Source organism: Onychomys torridus, chromosome 11 (assembly GCF_903995425.1).
Source record: "Onychomys torridus chromosome 11, mOncTor1.1, whole genome shotgun sequence".
NCBI classification, from domain to species: Eukaryota; Metazoa; Chordata; class Mammalia; order Rodentia; family Cricetidae; genus Onychomys; species Onychomys torridus.
Window position 1 is genome coordinate 14,180,526 of NC_050453.1, and position 18,558 is coordinate 14,199,083.

At 46.7% G+C, this 18,558-nt stretch overlaps 1 protein-coding gene across 1 annotated transcript in view; it reads right to left on the reverse strand.

Annotated features, from left to right (window-relative positions):
- The window catches only part of Cnih3 (cornichon family AMPA receptor auxiliary protein 3), a 118,381-nt gene that overhangs the window by 52,341 nt on the left and 47,482 nt on the right, over positions 1–18,558 (reverse strand). The window contains exons 2-3 of the mRNA XM_036202390.1: positions 10,518–10,586; positions 6,720–6,767 (exon numbers count right to left, since the gene is read on the reverse strand). Coding sequence (XP_036058283.1) covers positions 6,720–6,767; positions 10,518–10,586 — 117 coding nt within the window. The remainder of the gene's footprint in view (positions 1–6,719; positions 6,768–10,517; positions 10,587–18,558) is intronic.

Below are 18,558 nucleotides of genomic sequence, written 5' to 3' on the forward strand. Positions count from 1 at the left end.
GCTGTGGAAAACTGATGGTGTCAGGCAGCTGCCTAGATTCCACTGAAAAGCTGGTGTCAACAAGGCTGCCATGGATATGGTTATCGGGCCCTGGGGTGACCCTGCAGCTCTCTGGGAGGAGTGAGGTAAGGACAGGTCCAGTCCTTGTGCCTCCAAGCTTCTGGTTCAGGGACCTCATGACAGCACTATTTACATGGTGAGTAAAATGTTCTGTCTCTCCTCTGACTCACCAGGAGCTTGCCACCGAGAGTCCTTGAAAATAAATTATTCATGAGACACGATGTCGGCACCACTGGCAAGTTTTGTTCCAGGATATTTTTACTTGTCTTCAAGCACTCCCTTCAGGGTAAACTATCCCACCACCAAGTTCAATGGTATTAGGAAAGATTCCCCCAGGCCCTGCGTGGCTCTAGGATTCATGTCTTTCCCTTTAAAATAGATGAGCTGTATTACTGTAGAGGTGGCCCTTATGGGTTACATTTTGAAGTAAACTAATGACTTGCCCTATAGAATAGAGATTCAGACTGTGGACTCTGTTCAGATGGACTTGCCTACTGATTTCACTTAGGGACTATGAGACCCACAGGCCTCAGTTTCTCTCTCTGTCCAGTGGGGCCAATAGCACCCACTTCACAGGGTTGCTCTGAGGACTCAGTGAGTTAGTAACTACTGCCATTGTTCCACCTCAGATGTCCCCAAGCAATGGATATTTCTAGTTGGAAGTCTTATTTACATTACAGATGGCCTCTCTGAGGCATTCCACACAATAGCCTCTGAGTTTATGAGTCCCTATTCACCGCATTATGTCCTGCAATTAAAATATCTCACCCCCACCCTGGTGCCCTGCAGGAAGGCAATATAGGCAGCTAAAGAGATTTGAAGTCCAGTCAGCCCCTGTGGCAGAGAGAACCCATGATTGGAGGGAGGGGTATCCTCACCATCCTCCCGACTAGTCGGTACACAGCAAATATTATGCACCAAAACAATGTGGATCTTTCTCGAGGTTCCGGCTTATAATTACACCAATTAGCCACTGTCTTTAGTCAGAGAAACTGGACAGACTTTGAAGCCATCTATCTGAAAATTTGTGGAATTAGCAAATGGGGTGAACTCTGCCACAGAAAAGTACCACTTTCAAAAGAAAGGTATTTTTTAAAGCAAGAAATTGAGGAGGGTAAGGTTGCTCAGAGGGTAAAGGACTTGTCACACAAACCCGATGACCCGAGATCAACCCCCAGAACATCATGAAGGGGAAAGGAAAGGGTGACCCCACAAAGTTGTCCTCAGGCTTCCATCCACATGTGCTATGGCACGCCCACATATATAAACAACAACAACGACGGCGACAATAATAATAATAAACAATTAAAGGATTTCCCCACTAGGAAGGACATATATATATATGGTGTCCACTGCCAATGCTCTCATGTGGATCTTCACTATCCCCCAAGGGCCTGTGTGTCATCTGAGTGGTGCTGTTGGATGTGGTGGAGCTTTTGGTACTGAAGATGCTTCCTCAAAGAGAACTGAGGGACCCCAGCCTCTTCTTCCCCCTTGTTTTGTAGCTCAGGAGGTGAGTGATTCTTCCTGCCATGATGCACTAACCATGATGTCAGAGGTCACATGAAGCCACCTGACTGGAATCTCCAGAAAATGTGAGCCCAAATAACCCTCACCTCTTTATATTTGAATTGCCTCAGGTATTTCATTACAGTGATGGAAAGCTGACTAATACAGCTATTGCCGTAACAGTGTTATATAATAAATCATTCTAAAATTTGGCATCTCAAAACAAGGGTAATTTACATTTGCTCACACAGCTAATGGGTATGTAGGCTTGTGAAATCTATTGGGCTCGGCTCTGAGTGACAGATGGCTCAGATGGCTTCCTTGGGGTCTCATTCTCCTCACATAACTGGGCCAGCCTTGGAGACCTCAGAACTATAGAGGGAGAGGGTATTTCCCAGTGACTCTCATGGCCTCAACATGTGCAGACATCTAGCAATATCCCCGTGGACAAATCTGGTCCTGTGGAGAAGAAGCCCATCTCTCTCTCTCTCTCTCTCTCTCTCTCTCTCTCTCTCACACACACACACACACACACACACACACACACACACACACACACACATGAAGCCTTATATTGTCATGTTTCACTGGACCCTGAAAACCATGAAGCCATCCCTGGATACAGTGTATAAGGGTTTGTGTATCCGTGTGTGGCAAATTGAGACTATGGAGCCTTCTTGTTTAACAGAAGTGACTTCCACTGGGAAAGTGGCTGCTTTTGGAGCCACATCATGGAGTTTCTACAACAGATTCAACTGGTACTGGCAGCTTTATTTCATACATTCATACCTGGGCTCCTCCCAGTAATAGAGGGGCCACGGAACATGTGGGGGGTACCTGTAGTGTTACTGCCTCTGTGGTTGGTCCAGTGTTGAACACAAGAGCATCCGCCCCCTCCAATCATCCCACTGGGATCAGCTCCTCTACCTGGACAAACCCCACCCACTCTTCCACATCTCCATGAGAATTCTCTTGAGAGTGGAAGCTGTCTGTGCACAGAGCTGATTCCCTCCACTAACACCAGAAAAGCTTCTGTGGAACCAGACATAGTCTGGGAGAAACTAGGACATGAAGAAAGAGCCCAGAGTTGTCAAGCAAGAGAGATGTTCCAAACTAAGTAGTCAAGTCCCCCAGCTTGGGCAAGATCAACCAAACTCTGCAATCATCGTGGCCGTGGCTCTTCTAAATCCAAATCCGAGGCCTGAAGATCACTGCTAACAAAGCAGGCTCCTCTTTATTCTCATCCTGACTCTTTGGGCCCCACTTAAGCCCTTCCCTGAGACCACTCTGAACTCACAGGTGCAGCAGGCTGTCCCTCCCCAGCCTGCCTGCCTGAGAAGCCTAGGAGCAGCCACCCAATCTCCCGTGACACATCTCCCAAACAGAGTGTGCAATAGCCCACAGAGCCTACTACACACCGGGTGGAGAGACCCGCACAAGGAGCCACAAAACATGAATCATGAGCCCAAGACGACACCAGCACCCTGCCGTTCAGACAATTACCCGAAGAACACATTTTCTGATAATTATAGAGCTAAAAATGGATCCACTTTGCAACCCTTTCCTCTCTCCCAAGAAGGCCAAGGAGGTGGCTTAGCAGCAATCAGCTGCTGAGACGTATCACATTCTGGGTTGTTTTGGGGGGCTGGTTCCAAGAAATTTCTTGGAAGGTAGAATTCCCAGAAGGTGGGGATGCTAACTAGATCCATATGGCTTTCATGCTATCCCTAACACAACTCCTAGCTTGGGAATCTGAATGGAGCCCATTTAAGATGTGAACAACAGGAGGGAGGGGCCCAGGCTGTGTACCACTTCTGTTCACAACCTTGTCTCCAGAACATCAACTGGTACTTACCTAAGATGAGGGAAGGATGTCACCAGCCAAAGAATCATCTCAACCTGTGTGCCCATGGAAATGCCATAAAGGATTTTAGGAGGAGTAAGGGGCAGGCCACTAACAATGACATTTAGTAGGTGTTAAGTACATGTGAACTGCATGTGTGTATTATCTAATTTTGTTCCCAGGATAACACCATGAGGATGAATTGTTTTGTTCTCTCACTTAAGAGTTACCCTGAGGCCTGGGGAAGTGGCGCAATGGTAGATCACTTGCCTTGCATGCATGAAGGCCAATGTTTGATACCCAGTATTACCCTCCTGAAAAAAGGAGGGCCATCCTGAGCCATACTCCACAGGTCACAGAAATGCTAAGGGTAACAGCAGGATTGGAAGGTGGATGTTTGCACACTTCACCACTGTGGTAGTTTGAATAGGAATCCCCACCCCCACCCCATAGGCTCATATATGTGAATGTGGCACTGTTTGAAAGGATTAGGAGGTATGCCCCTGTTAGAGGAAGTGTGTTACTGGGGATTAGCTTTGTTTCTTTCTCTCTCTGTCTACAGATCAGGATGTAGCTCTCCCCTACTGCCCCAGCATCTGCCTGCATGCCGCCATGCTCCCTGCCATGATGATAATGGACTAACCCCCAAAACTGTAAGCCAGCCCCCAATTAAATGCTTTCTTTCATAAGAGCTGCCTTGGTCACAGTGTCTCTTCACAGCAATAGAGCAGTGACTAAGAAAACCACCATCCTTTAATCCTAAAAAAAAAAACAAAAAAAAAAAAAACTGGGATTGGCTGGGAGCAGATATTGGGGGGTGGGGCTAAATACTGACTGCAGAGAGGGCAGAAAATACGAACACGGAGGGAATGAAGAGGACCAGAGAAGCTACAAGTTTAAAGTCTTCTGAGTTGAAAATGAGTACGGCATGGAGTTGGCTTTTATTTTAAAACACAGGCAGTCTGGGCATGGTGGCACGCACCTGTGGCACACACCTGTAGTCCCAGGACTAGCAAAGTGGAGGCAGGAGGATGAGGAGTTCAAGGCCAGCCTTTGCTCCGTAAGACGCTGTCACATACACACACAAAAAAAAGAAAGATAAATTAAATAAATAAATAGATACCATCTCTAAGGGGCAAGGTCGGTATATTGTAGATATTTGGTACTGTCCTGGCACCCCCAAAATGAAGACTACAGCTTTGCTGCTAAGAAGAGGGACCAAAAGAGCTATTATTTATGCACTTAATAACCACAGAACGGGCATCTTCAATAGGCCACACACTGCTCTCCATTCACTGTCACCATATCTGATGATCAACTCAACATCACTGACCTTCCTGAGCCTTGTAGTAGCAGAGACAGGCCTCATGCAAGAGTACACACTGAAGCAGGTCTGAAGTATGTCTGTAGGAATAGTCTATAGCTTACCAAGTTAAGCTAAAGAAGATGTGAACTATAGCTGGTTCCCGATGGCCAGATGCAGAAGTCTCAACAACTCAGAATTACACTCGGAAAGAAACCGTGCTCTGCTGACATCAGTGAAAACGGCCCTGGGTACCCAGGGCAGGCAGGCACAAAGGCAAAGGATACACAGCATCGTAAGCCAAAAGCCAGGCTTGGGGCAAGAGCTTGGAGCAGAAGAGAGACTCCTGTAAGGAGTAAAGTGGCAGGCACTTGACTGGTGTCTGCCTTGTTAGCCCCACAGTGCTGGCCACTCCATGGAGCCAGAGAACCACGAGGCTGCAGGGGAATGATCTCACACAGCTACTGTGCCTGAGTCCGTCAGCTCGGTGTTCCTGCTCTCTGATGTCTTTCTTGGACTGTCTTCCCTGATGCTGCCCACCGCGGTGAGCAGCAACTGTGTCGCACTAGCATCGGAGGCAGCAGCCAGAAAGGAAGGGGTAAGGAAAAGGCTCTTCTTAAAATACAACATTCCCTGAGTAAAGCATTTCTGTCTACTGCTCAGGGGGGCAGATGCAAACCACATGCAGAGTTGCATATGTCAAAGCGAATTCCTGGCTAGCTTACGCCACATCCTTGCTCTGACCTTGGAAAAGCCTAGGGCACAAGACTGTAGGTATCAGGACCTTGATGGGGCAACCATTGCCTCCTGTGGCCAGTCTGCGGTCAGGCAACAGAAGGCTGAGTAAGGCTAAGGGCCGTGAATATGGGTGATCACCTGCCAGAGAACACAGGCTGGTGCACTCAGGATGGGAAGGCAGCAACTTGGAGTCTGAGAGACAACAGTTTGAGTTTTGTCTTCCTCAGGCTTATGTCACTTAGGCATTATCTTAAAGAACAAACCAGAGAATATGGAACTGATAAGCAGAGTGGATTACCGGTGTCTGTGATATTATCTAGGAAGCAATTTTTACATTTTTAATGCAAATGATATGCTGTTTTCTTAGTCATTCTTTATTCCTTGGATCACTATTATCAAATGCATGCTCTTATCTGAGCATGCATTCCTGCTGAAACAAATAAGATTCAGAATTCTTCTGTTTCTTAGAAAACATCAAAGGCTAAGTTATTAGCTAGAGAAATGATGGGCTTCTAGATTGGGCTCCCTCCAGTGAAATACAGAAAACAATTTTAAAACTTCGTGAAACTCTTTCCCATGTCAGTGTTGGTGGGGCCTTTGGTTTTGCTGTATTTGGGCAGACGATAGCTTTCCTGTGGCCAGTACCCTCTACTCTGTACTGAGGCCAGGGACCTTGCTTTAAAACCCATGAGTCCCTCTTCTCTAAGCTTTGCTGACTTATTTTCCTGGCTGGAGAAGGGCAGAGTCTGAACAGACAATGCCTGGGTGGCATGCATGCAAATGTACTTCCAGAAGAAACTTGGGGTGGCTGTGGTCTACTGTCCCTCTGTGACAGCACTTTCTTGTCCCACCTCTCCAACATACCCAGTGATCTTGCCGAAAGGCCAAATTGCAAAGCTGAGTAACAGGTTCAAACCTCAAGACACCCTGCCTCTAGTTAAAAACTTCCTTACATCAGGAGATGTCATTACAATCCTGAGCCCAGCACAGTCAGGAACAAACACTGGGAGATGGCAGGAACTGTAAATGCTAACCATCATCATACAGAAAAGGGACACCCTATAATGCCAACCAGAGAGCCCGTGGACATAGCCAGTGTCTTGGCTGACATCTGACTGAAGGCCACCTCCTGTAATTAGTCCCTCTTGCCTCTGAAGATTTTCAAAGAACAGAGGCCTGCTTCTACCTTGCCCTCCCTGCTGCCATTCACCTGATGACCCCTTCCCCTAGGATCCTCCCTCCCTCCACCTGGAGGACCCCTCTGACCTTTCTCAGAAGGAAGCAGATGCGTTCGATGTTCCTCAGCCGCTCCCTCTGAGGATGCACAGGAAGGAAAGGAAACAGGAGGTTAAGGGTAGGCTGAGAGTGTGAGACGTGCATAATCACCCCAGCAGAGGAAAAGAACCCACCAGAGACTAATCCTAAGTACAAGCCAGTGGCTCTTCCCAGTCGAGTCTGAACTTGCTTTTACCTCATCAGGACCACTTGCTTTTCATTCTTTTAGTGTTTTGCTGTTTTTTTAGAGACAAGGTCTTACTGTGTATCATGGAGCTCATTGTGTAACCTAGGTTGCCCTCAAACTCATGAAACTCCTCCTGTGTCAGCCTCCCAGGTGCTGGTTTTACAGGCATGAGCCACCATACCTGGTGGAAATTCACCCTTAAAAGAACTCCATCGCCGGGGTGGGGGGTGGGGGTGAGGTGGCACACACCTTTAATTCCAGCACTCAGGAGGCAGAGCCAGGCAGATCTCTGTGAATTCGAGGCCAGCCTGGGCTACCAAGTGAGTTCCAGGAAAGGTGCAAAGCTACACAGAGAAACTCTGTTTCAAAAAAAAAAAAACAAAAGAACTCAGGGCAGATGACTCAGGGGATAAAGTGTTTGCCACTGCAGGCATGAGGACCTGAGTTCAGATCCTAGAACCCATATAATGAGCCAGCTGCTGTGGTATGCATCCTTCATCTCAGTGCTGTGGAGACAGAGACTGGAGGATTCCTGGGGCTTGCTCACCATCTGGTCTAGCCAAATCTAAGACTTCCAGATTCATTGAGAGATCCTGTCTTGTATTATGATGATGATTTAATTGTGTGGTGTGGTGTGGTGTGGTGTGGGTGTGTGTGTGTGTGTGTGTGTGTGTGTGTGTGTGTGTGTGTAAAACCATGCAGAGAAACTGAGGAAGACACATGACATCAACCTCTAGCCTCGGCACACATGGTGCCCACACACATGAGCACGCACACACATAGTATATCTATTTTTAAAAAGAACACTCCTGGCAAAAGCATGCATTCTTCTTTTCCCATCCAGCATTCCTTTCCCTATAGTCAAAGTCTCCATGCATACACAGCAGATAGTCTGGATGCAGAGTGGGCACCATATGCTCACTGCGTATCTCGGGCACAGGACACCTCATTGGATCTCTAAGAGCAGGAAGCTTGTATCCTCATTAGTGGATACTATCTTGTGTTGCCTTCTCTATGTGAGTGTACTTGGAGGAAACAAGCCCTCCCTGGAGTCAGGCTGCCAATTGTGCCCTGGGCTATGACTTTTCTAGAAGTCAAGTCCATCTGTCTCCAAGGGCTGGCTCATTTCCAGGGAAAGATGCTATGTAGCTGAGAAGAGGATGCTGCCCACAGCAGACGTTAAATGCCCCAGCTTCCTTTCTCTGCTATAACTGTCAAGATTTCTGAGCCACGCTGAACACAGCTGTAGACATAATGGTAATGAGTTTCCTTGTGGATCAGAAGAGGACAGGCGGCCGGGACACTTCGGTTTCCCTAATTGAATCATAAATACAGTGATCTCTGCGCAGCCCATAAACCCGGAGGAAGGAGCCACATCAGGATGAGTTATTGCCCACGTGGCAGGGAAGACCAGTTACACACGTGAAAGAATTCATACAGATGCATATACAAGCAAGAAACACACGTACTCCAGCGATCCAGAGCCCTGCAGGAAAACACTATGCCTCCCTGTGACAGAGACCTCCCAGTGGGGGTGGAGGATGGGAAGGGAACCTTCCTGCCCTGGAAGAGGTCCACCAAAAACCTCCACCAATACTTGAAGCTTTAGGGCATCTTAAATCTACAGAGCATGGGGTTGTAGCTCAGTGGTAGAGGGCTTCCCTAGCTTGTCCAAAGATCTGAGTTCTGTGCCTACCCTAAAAAGGGGGGGTTAAAAAAGAAAAAATTCCAAATGGATCTCGTGTCCTCATGCCCTCAAGAAATGAACTTGCACAGTCAGCAAGTTCTTGGGACCCAAGTTCCTCTAGAGCCAGAACTGTCAACCAGTGAGGCAAGTGTGTAAGTCTCAGAGCCTGAATGCTTCTCTCTCTCTCTCTCTCTCTCTCTCTCTCTCTCTCTCTCTCTCTCTCTCTCTTCTCTCTGGAGGTTTCAAGGCCAGAGGACTGGAGACAGTTACATGAAGTGGCTGGAGTATTTCATTCCCTGCTGGGAAATAATGTCCCCACAACAGGGACAATCATAACATGTCGACATGCTTGCCTAATTACTAATTACAGCTTTTTAGGACTTTTCAGTTTTGTTTGTAATCCCTCTCCTCCAGGGGCTTTGGTCTGTCTGCATCCGGGCTTCACAGAACCCAGCTCCTTAATTAATCTGATAACCAATTAGACATGTTTCTTAAATAGGAGTTTACAAAAAAAATAGAGCTGGGATGTAGTTCAGTGGTAAAGCACTTGTGTGTGCAAAGGCTTGGGCTCCACCTCAGCAGCTTAGGAAGAGAAAGGTGTAGAGGTTCATACCTTCATCCTTCAGTGTCCATTTCTGTCTCTGGCAAGTAGTTCTGGATGCTACCTAGTGACTGCTGTTTCTGCACTAACTTTTTCCAGAAGAATCTACCTTCCCACTAAGGGGTGGGGAGTATGCAAGTCCTAACTTAATGCCTAAATAAAGAACTTGTCCTGATAAGCCAAAACAGACTCCACAAAAGTGTCTCCAGTTCACCAGGTGCCTACAACCTGGCATGGAACTGGCATGATAGAAACAAGAGGCTGGACAAATTCCCCACTTACTCTGCTCAGGAATCCTACCAGAAAACTCCAGATAAGCTGGAGGAGGGAGCTCAGGCTCCTGACTTCCTGGCATTTGGAAATGAACACGCTTGGCTTTGAGCCACTCTGAGCACCTATGGGTACTGATGAGCAGGTGTGTGCTGTTGGTGCCAAATTCAGTGTCCAGAAAGACATGAGCCCCTGGGCAAACACCATTCAGGCCTGACAGAAGACAAGCTATTACAGGTGGAGGGTAAGGCTGATAGAGAAGAATAAAATTACAACTTTTATGAAACTACACTAGGCTTTCAAGTGGTTCTTAGGGATACTTTCAACTAACCCAGTTTGCTTTTTATAGCTGACTTTGAAATAGTTTGGCTCTACTTTACAGAATCAAAGACTGTTAACCAAAGCAGGGCTTAGATATTGTAAAGCCAAGTCTTTTCAAGAGCCAGCTTGAGTTGATGGTCAGAAGATGGACTTTGGAGATGGGCAGAGCTGGGTTCTAGACCTTACATTCAGAAACAGAACCCAGAGCTAATCAACTAGACTGCACCAGATTCCCGGGTGCACAACAAGCTGACTCCAAGCCACAGGCACCAGAGATGAAAGCCCACCAGATAATGGGGCTGTAGCTGGTGCTGCACCCATCTGTCTACCCTCTATAAGAAACCCAATCATTGACCGCCTCCCTCAGAGAAAGAGGTCCATACATACTACTTGCATATCCTGCAGACATGCTGGCCAACACAGAGCCTTTGTCTATGGCCATAGATAAGGAACCAGACATCACTGGCACCAGGCTTGAGGACTCAGCACAACAAGATAGCAGATCCCCCCAGGCTACAGGAAATGCCACACTTGACTGACACCGCATTGCAAGAGCTTAGCCAACCTCAGCAAGGAGGCTCTGTAACAACTATCAGCAAGGAACAGAGGCAGGACCAGGACAGTGTATTCTCCTTTATTCTGTTCTTTAAAACCTCCACTGTCCTTCACAAGCCCGGTGACCTGTAGGGACACTCCCTGCCCACCACCAGCACCACCACTTACCGCGTGGACAGGGTTGCACTGGTCTATGGGACTCTTAAAGTCCGTCCTTAACTCATCAAAGGCGATTATCTGAAAGAGAACACGTACAGTCAATACTGTGCACATGTGATCTGTGCCACAACTCCCTGCGGCTCTGTCCCCAGACACCATAGGAGGACAGGACAGGGTGGAGGCCACACAAAGCTGGACGGGAGCTTGCCACTGTCGAAACTGGCAATGGGCACATGGGTTTGTTGTCTTCTGTTTATAATGTTTGCTTTGAAACTTCCCAAGTAACATTTTTTTTAAACATTTTCTATTGCTTGTGCAGCCTGTACAAAGATGTAGGGAAAACTAGTCTGATGTAGCTAAGCTTGGTAAAGGCATAAAAATGTAACACTTCCAACCAGCACTTCTAGCACCTTCCCTGACAGGCACTGCAGTTTATTGATTCATCTGTTTGTCTGTTTGTTTGGCAAAAATGCCGACTGTAAGTAAAAAGAAGTCAGGGGAAAATGGAGAAAGAAAGGGAAGAAGCTAAGTTGTCACGATGACAAACAATGACAGCTCTAAATGTCCCAAGACTAGATCAGCAGCCCGGGCGGGCCATGCCCACCACTGCGCACTCCGAGGCTCAGCTGGAGCTGTGGCTCCCCATTTGTCAGAGGGGGAGGATAGAAAGGGGACCTTCAGCCATCACAGGATGAGGCATGACCCATCCACAGAAGGAACCAAACGAGGGTATAGGCTCTCAAGACCCAGCTACCCTGTCTGCCACAGAGGTCTAAATGGCAGAACACAGGGGTGTTTGACCCAGAGACTTTCCTTTCTTGGGCAGAGCGGGGTGGAGGGGGCAGGGTTTAGATATTCTCAGTAAAGTCTCCTCGCTGCTATAGTTGGGATCTTGAATGTTATCTGGAGGCCCATCCAGTGTTAAGGGGTTGCTACCCAGCCCATGGCACTCTTGGTTTGGTTTTTGTTAGGTTATTTGGTTGGTTAGTTGGTTGAGTGGGTGGGTGGTTTGGTTGGGTAGAATTTTTTTGGTTTTTGAGACGGGTCCATGTACCCTGGGCTGGCTTCCAACTTATGATAGATCTGTGGATGCCCTTGAACTTCTGAGTCTCCTGCCTCCACCTCCTAAATGCTGAGATTACATGTGTGTGCTTCCACACTTAATTCATGCAGTGCTGGGGATGTAACTCAGAGTTCCACACTAAGCAAGCACTCCACCCACTAAGCTACATCCCAGCCCATTGCTATGTTGGGTAGTAGAAACCTTTAAGAATTGGGGCATAGTGAAGCGAAGACCTCTTTAGTTTTATTAGGTTGTTTTTGTTGTTTTCCTTCCTGACCACTTGACAGTGCAGAGGCGAACAGGCCTTCTCTACCATGTGGCTCCCTTTCCATGATTCTCTGCCTGACCACAGGTCCAAAATCACAAGGCCAATAAACCATGAGCTGAAGCATTGGATGAAACCAGGAGTTAACCCAAACCTTTCTTCCTTATAAGTTATCTCAAGTATTTTGTCACAGTAAGGGAAAGATGTCTATCACACCTACTGAGTATAAATGAACATAACCTCCACTAAGGTACATTTCAGGGAACCCTGAATATTTGCCAAAAATAATGAAGCAAGGAAGCCAGCTTAGCACCCAGAGAGCTCCTAACCCAGCCCCATGTGGCTGAGACGAAGAGCCAAGTGAGCGTGGGTGACTTTACTCTGCAAAGCAGTGTATTTACAGCATCCCTAAGTCTCCTTTCTTCAACATGTCTACAGAATCAGAGGAACACACCAGCATAACTTGTGCCAAGAGGACGTTCCCTGTACCACCTTTGATGGACAGTTGGTTATCTAGCCAGGACTTCTCAGGATGCTCGATCTGCTGCTGGTTCTATCAAGCTGAGCATCCTCTTCACTGGAATGACCTATGATTCTCCCTAAAGCATCCACCCACAGCCAAGGCCAGAGCAGTGAACCACAGCCTGCAGGCCAGGCCAGCCTGACACCCACTCTCATAACCTGCGGACTAAGAGTGACTCTCACATTTTTTTTTAAGAGTTGAAAAATATCATCAAAAGAAAAATACTGTTTTTGTAACATGTAAAAAATGTGCTAAATTAAACCTTGGTGTCCATGGATGGAGTTTTGCTGGTGCTTGGTCATGCTCATCTCTCTTTCTGTACATTGCTTTTGAAGACTCTGAGGTGGGGTGAGACAAATATGTCCACTAACATGTTTTTAGAGGAAATAGTTGATCCCTGATCTATTCTTGTATTTGTCCTCCAGAGCAGTGGTTCTCAACCTCCATAATGTTGCAGCCCTTTAATACAATTCCTCATGTTGAGGTGACGCCCAGCCATAAAATTATTGTCATTGCTACTCTGTAACATAATTTTGTTACTGTGACAAATTGTAACGTAAATATTTTTGGTGATAGAGGTTTGCCAAAGGGCACATCCCACAGGTTAAGAACCACTGCTCTAGAGGGTTGATATCCTATACATTGGCACTGACCATGTGGGCTAATACTTCAGTTTAAAATTGTATTGTCTAAAATTCAATCCATAGTCATTGTTAACTGTTTTATAAAAAAAAAAAGACACACCAGGGAGGGATCTGGGGAGATGCTTAGGTGGTAAAGCCACACAAGCATGGGGGGGGGCCTGATTTTCACCCCAGCATCCCTGTAACAGCTGTGGGACATGATAATACCAGAATGGGGAAGTCAGAAACAGGGGCATCCCTGGGACTGGCTAGCCAACCAGACTGTACAAATCTGAGAGCTCCAAGTTCAGTGAGGGATCTTATCTCATAAAGTAAGGTAGAGAGCAGCCAAAAAGATAACTGTACAAAATAAAGAAAGGAAAAAAAAAAGATACCTGTACACATGCAGACACAAATGTATACACATATGATCATGCACCTACACTATACACACATACACACACACACACACAGAGAGAGAGAGAGAGAGAGAGAGAGAGAGAGAGACAGAAACAGAGACAGAGACAGAGACAGAGAGACAGAGAGAGAGAGAGAGAGAGAGAGAGCCATGTGCACACAGCCACATAAGTCTGTTATCTATCACACAGCTCATGTATAACAACAGTTCAATTCCTGCAGGAATTTCTAAAAGGCAGTGCTACATTAGAGACACACAGAATGGGTCTAATTCCCCACACAGAGCCTTTAGGGATTGCCACTATTGTGACCTCAGCACATCTCTATTCCCTAAGCAAAATCTCTCCACCCATTGTTTACACAAACCAATGCTAGGTCACCCCATCATCCTGATTACCATCCACTGACATGACGGGCTGGACACGTCCCCCTGAAAACGTGCCTGTTGTAACTGAGCATTAGACCCAAGGTGAGGCTTGTTGCCACAGAATAAGAGCATCGGCCACCATCCCTGCTCTGCACCACAAGCCTCTGAACATGCATCTTGGCTGTACCAGCCCTGGATCTTCTCCCTGTGCTCCAGCTAAACCCAATCCACCTCATTCTACATGAGTATTGTTGGTTTGGGGGTCTGAGAGCAGGGAGTGACCTTTATCCCTATTCACTCTTCCTTAATCACCCAATCCAATCTTTTGAGACATAACCCATCTCCCAAATGTATATCCTGATGAATGCAATTTCCTCAGCATCCTCCTCAGTATCTCCTCAAACTATGGGCTCAAAGCAGGACCATGGACAGAGACTTCCAGCTGTCATTCTCCGGCGCCAGGGAGGCTAACTTCAGTTCTTTCTGTGCCTGGTATTTATCTATCGGACAAGATAGATTTTTCTATCAGCTAGAAAGACAGACAAGTCCCCACATTCTGATCCTGTTCCCACCCCAGCCTCATGCCTGAATCTCTGTCCCTGTACAAGAGAGAGCGGGCAGGTGAACATGGGCTGACTGGGGCAGCAGTGGCTGGCTGTAAAGCAGGACAGAGGAGCTGCTGGGGATCTTGATACACTCAGTTTCATGTCAGGGATCCATCCTGAAGGAGGATAGAGACAGGAAAGCTGTGTGTGAAGCTCATGCCAGTGAGCTCCACCCCAGTGAACTATGACCTGGCTGCTTTCTGTGATAGTCAGGGTCTTCAGCATCCCCACTAACCCAATGTCACAGCTGAATCTGTCCACTTGGTTGAAAACTTCAGGAGGCATCTTTTATACTCAGGTCCTTTGCTAGTCACTTGGAGATACTAAACTCTTCAAGACACAGCTCCTGGCCTCATGATGTACCCTGCCTGTGGCAATGGGGAATATGCACACAAACAGTTCATTGTATTACCAATGTAATAAGGACCAGAACCAAGAAAATCACTATATTCCTCACAGGGTCACTATGTCAGGTGCTGGGCCATGTACTACACAAACTTGCATCATTCAATCCTTGATTCCCTGTGGTTTATTCCTCTTGGTTTATTATTGCCCCATTTTAGAGATGGAGAATGATGTCAATGATGCCAAGACACTAATCCAGGCAGTATCCACAAAGCTGCTCCACAGAATATATATGGAGGAGGAAGTGAGGGCTCTAAGACACAGTGAAGGATGAGCAACTGGCCAAGGAAACAGCACAGTGTCCCAGGAGAGAGATTTAGGGCATCCTCTGCCTGTCCAGATCGTCAGCAGACTCCTCGGCCCTGCTTCCTGCTTGGTCTGAGAACAGGGGCAGCATGGGTGAGGGCAAGCCTCAGGCTCCAACCCTATGAGTATGAATGGCACAAGGATGATGCTGTGGTTGAAGGTGGCTAGAAAAATGTCTGTGACTCGGTTGTGCACACTTGAGCCTCCTGTGTGTCCCAATAATCCACTGGACCACATAGCCCAGCACCAAACAGTACTAAGTGAACTTGAATTCCTGACCCAGTGATACAGTCACATCAAACATCACACTCATTTTTTCAAAACTGAATACAGTAAGATTCACCCTTTTAGTGAAAACTCCTTAAATCTCAACAAACGTGCAATCCTGTGAACTCACAGTGATGGTGATACGTAGCAGGAATCTTAAAGAGTTCTTATTAATAAAATCAAACCTGAGGCCAGGTATTGGGGTGAATGCTGGAAAATCAGAGAAGCAGAACAAGCCACAGCTATCTCACCTTGCTATTTCCTCAGGTGATCCTGTTTCCTCGGGCTAGAAGTTTCTGAGTCCTCCTCCACATGAATCTCAGCTGAACTGTGCTACTCCAAAGCCTGAACGCTTAATCAACCAGATGCTTAACTAACTACATGCTTTACTTTTTTAGTTCCTGGTCCTCACGCCTTATATACATTTCTCTTTCTGCTCCCACTCCCTGGGATTAAAGGTTGGGTTTCTGGGATTAAAGTCGTGGGTCATCATGCTTAGCTGTTTCTAAAGTGGCCTTGAACACACAGAGATCCACCTGGCTCTGTCTCCCAAGTGCTGGGATTAAAGGCATGTACCACCACCGCCCAATTTGTGCTATGGCTTACTCTTCCCATTTTCTAGTCACCATTTTTGGCTTTGTTCTAGTGGCTGTCTGCTCTCTGACCCCAGATAAGTTTATTTTGGGGAACACACAATATTTCAGGCAACACAATACCCACCACAGTGATATATTGCTTTTATTGCTCCCCCATCCTGTTCTCTTGACTCTGGGAGTCAGCTGCTCTCCTACCCCTAACTCTGCTTCCCACCTGGCAATCACCCATGTCTGTTTCATCTCTAAAGCTTTACCTTTGTCCAAATATCACAGAAATGGAACCATGAAGCATGTGGGCTTTTTGGGGAGCTTCCTTTCACATGACAATGTGTTCAACATTAGTCACATTGTTGCTTATATCAATAACCTGTTCCTTTTCGCTGCTAAGCTGTACTCAGGTCTAAAGATATACTAAAGCTCACTTATCCAGTTCACCTGCTGGAAGATGCCTGGGCTGTTCCTAGATTTTGATGTTTGTAAGTAGAGCCAGTATAAACATTTGCATAGAGGCATCTGTCTTCCCTGGATGATGGGGAGAAATTGCTAGGTGATTCGATAAATATATGTCTAGGTTTGTAAGGAACTGGTAAACTTTTCCAAAGTATCTGTAACATTGTGCCAAATGCCATGTGAGAGTTCCAGGCACATTACATCCAGATCAAAAATTATTAGCTGGTTCAATGGGGATGGGGATGAAGCCACTGTGGTTTCAATTTGCATTTCTCCAGTGAGTAATGACACTGGGAATCTTTTCATGGGCTTCGTTGCCATCTGTGTGTCTTCTTTGGGGAAGCATATGTTTAAATCATTGGCCCCTTTTGCACAAATAAAAATAAGAATCTGTTTTCATATTGATGGTTTCTTTTCAACACTGGGGACTGAGCCTAGGGCCTCTCACATGCTAAGCATGCACTCTAGTACTAAGGTCCATTCCTAGCCCACTTTTTCCCCTTCCTTTTTTTAGAACATTTGAGATAGGGTTTTTTCTATGTTTCCCAGGCTAGCTTTGAATGACCAGAGCAAAAGCTTTCATTGTGACACTTGACAACTATTCTTTTACGTACTCCACTTTTGGTCCTGGACTTAAGACTTGAATGTCTCTAAAAACCCTTGCCTGTGGGGACGTTTAAACCTCAAGTCTAATTTCAGAAATATATTTAGGATTACTCTGAAATCTCACTCCTATTATGTGAGCTCTGTGTACTTATTGCTTCAAGGAACTGGCCTGTTTCATCCAAGTTGTTAAATTTAGTCTGTTGAAGCCAACTTCCATTGTTACTACCCAGCCACCAGCCACCAGCCACCCCACTTCTTTTCTCTCCAGACATTTGAGATGGGGTTGGAGTGAGTACAAGAAAAGGCAGGACGGGCCCAGAGCAAAGCAGTGGAAAGAGAGAGGAGGGACAAGTCCTCCAGATCCTAGATGGCCAAGGTGTGTAGGAACCTCTGAGACTGGACCCTGCCTGAGAGCTCAAGACTAAGCAAGGCTCCGGGGTAGGACCTCAGAAGCCTCTCGAGAGCTACTGATGAGGGTGGGGGAGAGGTAAAAGTGGGAACCTGGTGCAGTGCAGAGCTGGACGCTCTAGAAAAATCACAGCTGTGGTTCAGGGCAACCACAGAGAAGGAACGGGGGAAGGGTGCTGCACTGATGAGGAGATCTTTCTGCATTGTTGACCCAGCTCCTACCACCCCTGGTCAGGCTCTCTCTTCTCCTAGTGCCCCCAACACACCAATGACAATGGAACAAAGATGGCCACCAACCGAAACCCATGTGAGGAGTCTCCCCCAAACTACAGCTGTACCAGTCCTTGCTGTGTCCACCCCAAGCCTAGCTGTCCTCTGTCCAGTCCAGCCTGAGCATCAGGAGGTAGGCATCTCAGAATCAGCTTGTGAGGTGGGGAAACACAATCCTAGATTATGCCTCATGAAACAGGTAATCTGCTAAAAATAGTAACTGTGCACTCCCCCAAAACCTTGCTGGAAGGTGGAGAAGTGACCGACATCTCACCATCCATCAGCTGATGAGTTCCCATGCTGCCCATCAGAGGTTAGCATCAGGAGGATGAGTCTGGAATCATCTCTTCCCCATGTTTGTTGTGGTGTCTCTTATTCTGGTTGAAGCTACCCTGCCTTGCATTCATACTGTGTTATCTTACTGATGTAATTTAATCTGAAAGGAAAACTCTGTGGATGTGACAAGGACTTCCTCTGGGACATAGTACAGAATATAGGCCCAGTGAGAGTTTTAATGGCATTCTTGACGTCACAGGATGAGTGAGACACAGTTAGCACATGCCTAGACATGAGCTCTGAGGCAGCCAGTATGCTGTGCCCACTCTGTGACTTGAAAGGGTAAAAGAAAGTGTGGAGTTACTAAAGATGAAAAAAAAAATCTTGACTGGATGCCCAGGATTCTCTGGCACCATCCTTTAGCTCTGCAAACAGCTGTGATGAAGAAGATGAGGCCGTCTGTCACCACAGAGACTATAATCTGGGGCAGGGAGATAATTAACAAATAGATAAGAAGATATCAGAAAATGGTAGGCTAGGTGACCACAATGAAAGAGTTGATATGAAGAACTTAGAGTGGGGTTGATGGTCAAGGAGGGTTTC